The 12,216-nt window shown below is 32.2% G+C and overlaps 1 protein-coding gene across 1 annotated transcript in view; it reads left to right on the forward strand.

The window, feature by feature from the left end:
* The window catches only part of AGPS (alkylglycerone phosphate synthase), a 141,028-nt gene that overhangs the window by 75,332 nt on the left and 53,480 nt on the right, over positions 1-12,216 (forward strand). Inside the window, exon 11 of the mRNA XM_061185417.1 lies at positions 4,185-4,312. Coding sequence (XP_061041400.1) covers positions 4,185-4,312 — 128 coding nt within the window. The remainder of the gene's footprint in view (positions 1-4,184; positions 4,313-12,216) is intronic.

Below are 12,216 nucleotides of genomic sequence, written 5' to 3' on the forward strand. Positions count from 1 at the left end.
TGTTTTCCATAGTGGCTGCACCGATTTATAATCCTACCAACAGTGCACAAGGATTCTCTTTTCTCCATATCCATGCCAGCGTTTGTTATTTCTTATCTTTTTGATAATGGCCATTCTGGAAGGTGTGAGGTGATATCTCTTTGTGGTTTCAATTTGCCTTCCCCGAATGACTAGTGATGTTGAACATCTTTCCATGTACCTGTTGGCCATTTGTATATCTTCTTTTGGAAAAATGTCTATTCAGGTCCTTTGCCTGTTTTTTTAATTGAATTATTTGTTTTTTGCTATTGAGTTGTATGAGTTCTTTATATATTTTAGATATTAACTTCTTATCAGATAAATAGTTTGCATATATTTTTTTCCAATTCTGTAGGTTGTCTTTTCACTTTATTTATGGTTTCTTTTGCTGTGCAGGAAGAATCTTTTTAGTTTGATGTAGTCCCACTTATTTGTTTTTTATTTTGTTGCTTGTGCTTTAGGTGTGATTTCCAAAAAATCATTACCAATACATATGTCAGAGAACTTTTCCCCTATGTTTTCTTCTGGGAGCTTCATGGTTTCAGATATTACATGCAAGCCTTTAAGCATTTGAGTTAATTTTTTTGAGTGGTGTAAGATAGGGGTCAGGTTTCATTCTTTTGCATGTCAATGTCCAGTTTTCCCAGCACCATTTATTAAAGAGACTGTGTTTTCTCCTTTGAGTACTATCAGCTCCTTTGTCAAATATTATATGACTGTATATGCTTGGGTTTATTTCTGGGCTCTTGATTGTGTTCCATTGATCTGTTTGTTTTTATTCCAGTACCATACTCTTTTAACTACTATAGCTTTAGAGTATAGCTTGAAATCAGTAAGTGTGATGCCTCCTGCTTTGTTCTTCTTTCTCAGGATTTCTTTGGCTATTTGGAGTCTTTTGTGGTTCCATATAAGTTTTAGGAGTTTTTTTTTTTTTTTTTTTTCTGTAAAAAATGCCATTGGAATCTTGATGGGAATTGCATTGAGTCTATAGATGTCTTTTGGTAGTACTGACATTTTAACAATACTAATTTTTTCAACCCATGCATGAACACAGGATACCTTTCCATTTACTTGTGTCTTCAATTTTTTTTTTTTTTTCCATCAGTGTCTTAGTTTTCAGAGTAGAGATCTTTTACCTCCCTGGCTAAATTTATTCCTAAGTATTTTATTGCTTTTGATGTTCTTGTAAATGGGATCAATTTCTTTATCTCTCTTTCAGAAAATTCACTGTTAATGTATAGAAATGCTTCTGATTTTTGTATGTTAATTTTGTGTCCTGCAACTGTACTGAATTTGCTTATTAGTTTGAATAGTTTTTTGGTTGACTCTAGGGTTTTCTGTATAGTTGTTCCTCAGTATCTGCAGGGGATTGCTTCCAGAAACCCCTGCAGATACCAGAATTTGCAGATGTTTATCTCTTATATAAAATGGCATAGTATAGCCAACCGTATATAAAATCATGTCGTCTACAAATAGAGACAGGTTTACTTCTTCCTTTCCAGTTTTTATGCCTTTTATTTTTTTCTCTTGCCTGGTCATTGTACCTAGGACTTCCAGTATCCCCAGGTTTCTACCACGCAAACAGCTGGCCTGCAGTTTTGCCTATATCTCCAGTAAATTTACCTATGTCTTCCCAATTACCTTTTACCACATCCTCCACTGTTTTCAAGAGTATTCTTGAAACTTCTTGAACTTCTTGAACTTCTTCATGCTCTGTTGCAAATAATCTTCGAAAAAAAGATTGGGAGCTGTTTGATGGCTTATTTCTTCCTCTGGCAAAATCTCTGAGCTAAGGCTGTGGAGGTGGGTGTGGGGACAGTGGCATGTTTTTCTCTGAGGACACCCTTACTTTAGAAACTAGGTGCTGGGGAGAAGGAGGAAGGAAAGTAGATCTTGGTTTGCTTCTCCTGGCAAGATACCAGCCCTTTACAAGCCAGGGCAAAGGGTTGGGACCGTAGACTTAGTGCATCACTCAAAGTAGAGCCTCTGTCTCACCAATTTAGTCTGGGTGCAAGAAGTGAGCCCCTCCTCACCTCTTAGCTGCACTTGGCTAGAACTTAGTCTCAGGAAAGGTAGCTGAGGTAGAGTGTTACATGGAATAGGGTCAAAGGTTTTTCTGAAATTAAGAAAGTCTTCATGTATCTATCCAAGAGAAAGGAAAACATATATACAAACTTGTACACCTAAATTTGTAGTAGCATTATTCATAGTAGCCAAAATATGGAAACCTGTGGAACTTTCAGCCTCACCCCCTGACCTCTAGGGAGGGGAGGGGAGAGGAAAGGAGAGGAGAGGAGCAGCTGGAGGTTGAATTAGTCACCCATGATCAGTGGTTTAGTCATCATGGCTGTGTAATGAAGCCTACATAAAAATCCCTAAATTATGAGTTTCAGAGGATTACTGGGTTGGTAAACACATGGAGGTGCTGGGAGGGTGGTGTATCTGGAGAGGGCATGGGAACTCTGTACCATTTCCCCCGTACTTTGTTCTGTGCATCTCTTCTGTTTGATTGTTCCTGAGTTGTTTCCTTTTATAACAAGCTGGTAATCGAGTTTAAAAAAAAAAAAAAAGTAGAAACCCAAATGTCCATACCATACAATGGAATAATATTCAGCAATTAAAAGGAATGAAGTACTTAGTCCATGCTACAACATGGATGAACCTTGAAAACATTTAAGTGAAAGTAGCCAGTCACAAAAGGCCACCTATTATAAGATTCTATTTATATGAAATGCTCAGTAGGCAAATTTCTAGAGACAAAGTGTACTGGTGTTTGTCTAGGGCTGAGGTGTGTGTGGGGAAAATGGGTATGGGATTTATTTTTGGGGGTGATGAAAATGTTGTAAACTTAGATTGTAGTGATAGTTGCATATATCTGCAAATAGTTTAAAACCATTGAATTTTACATTTTAAATGGGTGAATTTTATGGTCTGTGAATTGTATCTCAATAAAGATGCTAAAATAAAAGAGAAAGTCTAGTCACTCTTACTATCTTTTAAAATGTACAGGACATATCTATCTTTTTATTCAAATATTAGTCAGGCCAACTTTGCAGAGCTTTTGTGATTTTACAAATCATAATAAGGTTGTATTTGCTATCTAAGTAGGAAATCATTTGTATATGTGACAAACATTGTGATATAATGTAGTTTACTCTTTGTGGACTCGTAGTTTTTAATCTTCTACAGTATTATGTATTAACATTTTATTTTAGGTATATTATAAATTTATTGGAAGCATTGATTTTTGTGATACTTTTAACTTATTTCTAGTGTTGTAATTAAGTTCTATAATTTCGGATTTCCCTTTTGTTCTTTTTTTCATGATTCTCAGAAAATTTACTTAATAGTATAAATAATAATTCATATCATTTGTACATTAGAAAGCACTGATTTTGAAAGCTTGGCTTTTTGAATACAATTATTTTTAACCATGTCTCTTCAAATATTTTAGCATAGCTATTTAGATCATGTAGTTATATTTAACTTGCATTTTTCCTCTCTGATTTGTCCTCCACTTCTCCATGTAATAAAGAAAAGGACATTTGTTTCATTGATGGTCCTCTTCTGCTAGCTATTTATAACTATTTTGTCTCTGAAATATCTGTTTTCTTTTTTCTTCTAAGGGCATCTTAATATTGCCTTTGTCTTTTCTTCGTGTGAATTCTTAGGAAAAAAGGCAAAGTGTAATAGTCTCTCTAATTTCTTCTGTCAACTTAAATTCTCATAGAAAATTAGATTCTTTTTGCCCCAATAAATTGTTGTCATAGTAAAAATAGGTTCAACTATCAAAATATACTTTTGTTTGAATGCATATGAGATATAAAAACCTGTTGTTTTTCAGATTTAAATTTTAATAAGTTGTAATACTTTAAAAACTATTTAAAGTTAACCTCTTTGGAGAAAGGTTACCTTAAAAATGTTTTAAAATATTTATACATAACTAAGAAAAATGTGTTCCAAAAACTTTTTTTAGAAATTATAAAATTTGCTTAGATGTTTTTCTAGAAGGACTTGAGTAACCATTATTCCCCACATAGAATAGATTAAATAGATTTAAATATGATTAATAGAATAAATTAGTAGAATAAATAGATAAAGTAGATTTAAATATGATTTAGAAAATTGGCGTGTGATATATTGGATTATTCCCCCTTCTTTTTCAGGAACTCTTGGTGTGATAACAGAAGCTACAATAAAAATCAGACCAATCCCTGAATACCAAAAGTATGGCTCAGTAGCTTTCCCTAATTTTGAACGAGGAGTAGCCTGTTTAAGAGAAATTGCAAAACAGGTAAAAACAAAAACAAAAACCCACCCATATGTATTTTTAAAATTCTGCTGCATAATTGATTTTGATATGTCACATATAGTCTTCATATTTAGTTGTGTTATATTTGTGATTTTTACCCAGTTCTATATGAAAAGGTAATGTTGTAAAATCATCCCTTTAAGTTCAGTTGCTATTTCTTTGAGTAATTATACACCTATTTCTTGGTTTAAAGAATGCTGTACAATTTTAAGACAAGGTAAGGTATGTACCTGAGTTGATGGCTTCAAATGTCTCTGCCTTTTATTGAATGTTTTCTTAAGTTATTTTTGGGTAAGATATTTTGTGATTAATTGCAGTAATATTGCATTTTTCTTAAGATATTTATTGAAATTAAAATAATTGGCTGAATATCAGTGGCCCCAAAATACAGAAATTAAATATAAGTAATCAAACTTTATCTATTCTTAGAATGTGCTGCTACTAGGCCTTACTTGTTTTTTAATATTTCCTAAGCTATATGTTAAATTAAGTAATATAATATAGTATAACATAATACAAGATATTTAGATATAAGCTAAGAAGAATTCCCACTTTCCCCTTCTTTAAAAAAAGGGATATATTGTCAAGGGTTTTAAAAAGACTAAATAATGCCAAGTAATTTTATTTCTGCGTTAGTTATGTGTATCAGTGTGGGAATTCTTGCGTTTCTTTAGACATTTGGTTCATTGTTTGACCTATAATGGTTTGTGAAAAAATTCTTATTTCAACATTTCCCAGCAGGGAGGAAGTCAAGGGAATATACTCCAGTCTCTCTCTTCTTGCTTTCTCCAAACTCAGAGTTCTTTAATACTTCCCATCAGCTATACCCAATTTGAATCTTGAGTGCAAGGGAGCTTTCTGATGTGACCCATATAGATCAGCTTCTGGGTATTCAGAATAGGGTGGAGGGAGGATCTGATAAGGAAAAAGAGTGGTATCTAGCAAGTACTCCATGTTCATTGCGGACTTTGTAAGGTACTGAGTCTTATCTTCATACCATTCCAAGAGAACCAAACCACTATTAATGTTTTAAAAAAATATAAAATGAGTAAAAAAAAAAATGTTATATTTACCATTTCCAGTGCTCTTTATTCCATACACTCAGTTTTGCCTTCTGAGACACTCATTCTTTCTTACAGTTTCTCACTTTTAAAAAGTCCAACTATATGATCACCTAATCTAACAGTTGAGAAGGGTAATTTTTATAATTTCCAAGTAGCTTCAGTTACTTATCATTAGATTGATTCTTCCCCCATCAAGATTTAGCATAGGCTCCTTAATCTTGGTTGTCTTACTCCTAGGTAAAGGGAGAGTTTTAAAAGACGTATAGTCCTGGAATGAACATTCTTGAACTTGTGGCAGGTTACGTTGGTGGTGTTAACACAGAAGTGAATGTTGTTGAAATCCTTAAGAGCTCCTAATTCACTTGAACTTTGAGGATATTATGTTACGGTTAAGGAGCTAGTATTATGCTATGTTTGCTAAAATAACGAGATGGCAGTAATATTTAAAAGTAGAATTATTGAGTAAAAGAGTGGAGATAAGTTTTAGATGTAAATATTTGAGCACCGAGCGGTAAAGTTCACGTGTGTTCTGATAACTTGTTGCTAAACCCTTCCATCACTTAAAGGCCAAGGAAGTAACTTCGAATTTAAGATACCTCAGGTATTAAGAAACAAAAGAAGTACTTGAAGAGCCTTATGGTTTTGCCTGTGAATTCATTCCTAGAAGAATGGGAAACTAGGTTTTTTTTGTTCTTTTTAAGAAAATAACTGTAAATTCACCAATTAAAAATCAAAATAAAACCAAATATTTTCCATAAATAGATTATCTTTTCTGATTAATTTCAAATCTTCCTTAATGATATTTTTTTTATTCTAGTGTTTTCACTTTGTATTGTAGTTCATTCTTTGTGTTAAGTATTTTATTTTTATTTACTTTTCATCTTTGTCAAGCTTGACTATATCCCCTCCAAGAAAAGCTTTATTATTAAAGATACAGTTTATGTTGTCCCTCTTGTTCAAGTTTTGAATGACATGTTTTTAGTTGACCATTATTGCCTCCATTTTTTTTATGGCAAAATAAACATGAATGCCAAATTAGATTTTTAAAATAATTATAGAATTTATAAAACTAGTCTGATTTGTATGTATTTTTAACAAAAGATCTTAATGAGTACACACTCAGTCTATGTTGGCCAACTCTGCCCCTTCACAATACCTCCACTCTGTTGAACACAGATTTAGTAGACTTGTTAAAAAGTGTTGTTATATGATCTTTGGAATAGAAGTAGACATATTTTATTCTTTCCTGAGTGCTCCATCTGCTTTTCCGCATTAAAAATGCTCACATGTAAATCTGTCTTAGGTTTCATTAATGAGAAATGGTGTACAAATATGTCAAAATCCTAAATTTATAATTTCACTAAAATTGGAAATATTGAATTTAAACATAAATAGTTGGTGCAATTTGATGCAGTTTTTGTTACAATTTAATATGCTCCTGATAGAAAGTAACAGATAAGAGCTACTTGTGATAATGAAAGGCAGGTGGTAACATTTTTCTTCATCTTTGCATAAGTCAATAAAAGTTTGTTTTTTTTTAATTCTTTGGATATTTACAATATGACCATAATCTAAATTCACTACACAAAACTATATTGAATATATATATCTTGGGATAAATAAAGGTGATGATTGATAGAAAGTGCCACCCTGTGGTTAAAAACCAGGTCAAAAAGAAAGCTCCTTTCTAATCTATAGTTTTAATAATTTGGTTCTCTGTAATTAGTAATAGATAATTTTTAGAGACATAAATACCATGTAACTGGAAAGCTTGCCTTAACTTGAAACTGATTGAAAAGTCTAGATAGATAATATTTCATTCTCAAATGTTGCTCTTATGAATGAAACAGTTGCTAAGAATAGTTACTGGGATTTGGAAATATTCCACTGTTTGGGGAACCTGCATTTTTTACTCTTGTTATACTGCACATATAGAGGGGCATTCCCTTTCCTGGAAATGGGTAAATGTATTATGTTTAGGGACATTTATATATTAGTTTATAGAGTATACAAATCTCATGTGTCAAGAATGGTACTGTATATGCTGCCCTGCTTTATAACAGTATTCTCAAGCAGAAAAATTGAGAAAATTATCAGGTTTTGGCACTAGTCATTGTTCAATTTGTGATTTGGAATTTCATTTGATAGCAAGAAAATTAAGATCCATTAAAATAGATGGTACATGGTTTACGATTGTGCCAAATTCTTGATTGAGTAATGAGTTGGCTGCTTGTAATTCCTCACTGTCATTTCATAGCACTTCCATTTTTGCACTATTTTCAGACTCTCAAGTTGCTTTTGGATGAGTATCTTTTGGAAAGGAGCGGACATGATTGTTCACAGATAGCTAAGTGGGCTCTGTGTATATTTTTATCACTATTCTTACTGAAGGAAATAAATAAAGCAACTTTATACTGGCAGCAGAAGGATTCTACTAAGGTCACTCATCTGATCTTTGTCCATGTGAGGAATTGTCCTCTTTTCAGTACTTCACTGCCTTGTGAGGAGCTAGAAAGGAAGATTTAGTGGAAGATTAATGTGATTCTATCTCATAAGTGGCAGTCCAGTAGAATCTCCAGCTTTACTCAGTAGATGGGTAAGTGGCTTTTAAGATTTTCTCAGAGAGTAGATTTCCTACTGTAGCCTCTCAAGAGGGGGGAAAATTGTGTTTTTTAATCAGAATATCAGTGTCAGATATAATATTTTATTTTTCTCTTTTATTGTTTGTTTTAAAATGGCAAGTATGTTTTTACAAGGGTTGAAGGGAACATGGAGTGTTGAAACAAGTTCAAAAGCAATTTTTAAAGTTTGGGATCTTCCCCCACCATTTGCCAATAAAAACTTAGGAGTTATGCCTTGTGGTATTGAGAGAGGACCAATTTGTTCCATTATGAGGAAACATTGATTGTCTGTATGTGTACTACAGACTGTCTGTATGTCTGTAGTACAAATTCCTCTGAAAACTGTATTTCTCAGTATCAGAACTAGGTTTTTAGAATTACAGATTAAAAGGCAGCTTTTTCTTTTGACAAGGGATGGCCCTTTCTACCTACCATCACTTTTATTTTAAACAATTTTAAACTGATAGGGTATTTTTTTCTAGTGAGTTTAGACCGTAATTTCGGAAGATATACATAGTTCATGTCTGACAATTCAGACTGTTATATCTCAATTCTGAATTGTTCTGTTTTCAACTTGATTTATCCTGTAGGGGTTCAAATAAATTGAAAGGAGTTAGGTTTAGCACTTATATTGTAAAACATTTAAAGCTTATTTATATTAAGTGATAATTCTTGGAGATAATTTGTTACATATAGAAAATGGAATTGTTATTTTAAATCATTTTTTGATGTCATGTTTTTCTCCCTCTGAAGCAGAGAGAATAACCTAGCCAAATGTTTGGTTAATTGGATTCTTTACTGTGTGATCCAGCAAAATGTATCAAACTTGAGGACAGTTATGAGACATGCTCTAGTCATTACACCTTTTCTAAACTGAAAATGTACAATTTTGACCAGGAGACTGTTTGGCATTAACTTTTGCGTCTTCCCTTAACGTAAGCGGAGGGAAATATCTACCCTGTATTATGTATTTGTTTCATTCTTTAAAACCAAGAGATAATTCTCTGGCTAAAAAAGTTCTTGTTTACAATGTAGATTCCTGGCTGTAAGCCAGTATATCCTTTCTAATAGGATTAACCAGTTTACCAGTAGCCTTAAATATTGCATGATTTCATCTGTGGTGTCAATTCTGATTTATTATTAGAGGAAGAACTAATTCTGTCTACATTTTAAGCTTTTATACCTAGAAATTTGTATTTAACAGAATTCTCTTCTATTACATATCCTTTTTCTGAACTTTTAAAATTAATTTATTAATTAAATTAATATCAATTATTTTATTGTGTTTTTTATGTGGGAGAGTATGCTTTTAACTTTATATCCCACAAAGTGCAGTTGATATTATGTAAGTTAAATAGACATGGTTTCTGTCTTCTAACAGTCACCAAAGATACTGCATATCATGGTAAAATTTTCTGTGCTTAAATTTTTGTATAGCCGTGTACAAGGGGTTTGGTATTGAAGCATTAGCTTCTGATACAGTATGTTAGTAGACTATCTCCAGAATAGTTTTAAGGCTCAGGAACTAGGGCCATTCCAGAGTCTATAGTGAAAGTTTGATTTACTCCTTGAATAAACAAACCTTTTCAATTCAAAGGTTATTCATTTTTTAACCAAGATACCAGAGATATAGGACTGCCACTCAGTGCTTATATTTTATAGTTTATCCTTATGAAGCTAGAAGAAATCATGCAGACGTATGAAACATGTTAATATTGAATTTCTTTCGCCAGTAGCTAGTAAACTAAGATACCTCCTTGAACAAAGTGTCTCATCTGAAGTGCGAGTTCTGGTTTTCCCTGTGATAAGAAAGCAATATGACTTAGTTCCACAAAAACAAATTTTGCAGAAATCTTTTGATGTGTTTCTTATAGGGACTTTTTTTTTTTGGAGAAAATGGTTAGATTGGGAAAGAGGTTGCTTTTTAAGTTAGTGCCGAGAATTCTACTAAGTAAATAAGACTAATTAGAGTGGTGGTTTTTTATTTTTCAGGTTATGTATTCAAGTAAATTCCTGGTTGTAGCGTCATTAAAGGGAAGAAATTGGCAGCAATTTGACCTAGTCAATCTTATACCCATGCTTTGAGGTCACTGGTTTATTTATTTCTTCTTTGCTCAGATAAAACTTATTTATTAGTCCATAATGAGTTTCTCATATGATTTTTTTAGACTATTTACTAAAGTATAAAGTACAAGCAGGTGACCTGAGCGATTTTAGTCAGAGTGCATTTATCATAATAAAAACAAAATCAGTTATTTCATTAACTCCACTTCAAGTAAGCAATTTTTGTTTGAGTGTTCCTTAAATACCCTGAATGTATCATTAACCCACCATTAAAATTTCTAGGTAAAAATATCCCCTCTCAGGTTAGTTCTGATCACCTACCACCAGGGGTCACTTTAACTCAAGGACCCTTTTCCCCTTTCCTCATCTATGGAATACTCTAGCAGAGCATAATTGTATAGCATGGGATTGAACTTAGTGCTCAAATTCTCAGAATTTGTGATGTCTTTAACTTTTAAAGGAGTTATTTTGAATTTTTTTAACTTGCCAAAGTAGTTTTATAGCATTAAAATATAACCTAATCTTAACTGTAAGTATAGTAACCTAGTTTGAATGTTGTTTTTTAAGAATAGTAATATTATTTTGGTTTTTTGATTATAAGGACTCCTATTTAATTAGGTGTCATGACTTCTGATTTAAAATTCTAAGAAACTTTTCCTCCTTTGTATTTTTAGAATGATGCATAGTGATTTACAGATTATTTGCTGGAGAATCTAAAGCAATCTTGATGCTGTGCTTTGCTTATGAGAATTTACTTGTGACAATAACTGAAAAACTCCATTCACTTGACTTTTTAAAAATGTGGCACTATTAAAACATGAGACTTACTAAAGCTGTTGGTTTTATTTTGATAATTTTTAAAAGTCAGTGTTGAAAATGAATTTAATATTTATAATCTAGATACAAAAAGGTTTCTATAGCTTTTAATTCTTTTTTCGATATATTAGTATGTAATCATCAGCTCTGCCTCAGTATAAATAGGAACAGTGGATGACTGACTAGTTTATATGACTCAGCTGTCAAGTTGAAATCATGTTCAATATAATTGAATATCAGTTGCTGTATGTAGCAAGTGCCCTGAAGCAAGTTTCTCACTTATTTTTTCAACTTTTATTTGAAAATTCTAAGGATACAGAAACTTTGAAAGAATAGTACAGTGGTCACCTGTATATTCATCTTGTATATGCAAAAATTACTAACTTTTTGCTGTTTGTTTTACATATTTGTGTATTTTTCCTTGACCATTTGAAATTAAGTTGCATTATGACATTTGACTTCCAAATACTTCAGTATACATCTTCTGAAAATTAAGGTGTTCTTTTTTATAGCCACAATACCATTATCATGTCTAAGAAAATCAGCAGTACCTTTTTCCCTGTATTTCTTTTTTTTATTAATTTTCAAATTTTTATACAATTTTTAAAGATTACTTTCCAATTATAATTATTACAAAATATTGGCTGTATTCCCTGTGTTGTACAATACATCCTTGAGCCTGTCTTACACCCAATAGTTTGTACCTCCCACTTCTCCATCCCTATATCCCCCCCCCCACTCCAGCTGATAACCACTAGTTTGTTCTCTATATCTGTCAGTCCAGCAGTAATTTCTTAATGCCATCTAGTATTCATTCTATAATCAGTTATTCCAGTTGTCCCCAAAATGTATTTTGTGGATAGTCTTTCAAACTAAGATCTTATCAAGACCTACATATTGTATTTTAGTTGTTCCAGAGATTGAATTCCACTAGAAATTTACTATAAATGTAATATACTTTTTTTCCATTTTCTGTTATATGTGTGCTTATGTAGGTTTTCATTAATAACACCTGCTATAGATACAGGTGAAGTAGAATCTGAGTGGCAGTAGGAGATGGAATTTACAAGTTGTTGGTAGGAATTTAAAAGTTTTTTTTTTCTAATAATGACAGAATGGCTCTGAATTCTTTCTCATATTTTACTGGTGTGCTTAAGCCCAAACATATAAATACATATGTTATATGATATTCTGTTTATTTTATGAAGAAAAGAAACTTGGTCTACTCAGGCTTTATTTGTTTTATTTGAAGTTGATGTTCTGTTTTAATAAAAATGTTTCAGGAAAATTGATTTTCCTTTAGTATTTTGGAAACTGGTAA

The sequence above is a fragment of the Eubalaena glacialis genome, chromosome 1, assembly GCF_028564815.1.
Source record: "Eubalaena glacialis isolate mEubGla1 chromosome 1, mEubGla1.1.hap2.+ XY, whole genome shotgun sequence".
Classification (NCBI taxonomy): domain Eukaryota; kingdom Metazoa; phylum Chordata; class Mammalia; order Artiodactyla; family Balaenidae; genus Eubalaena; species Eubalaena glacialis.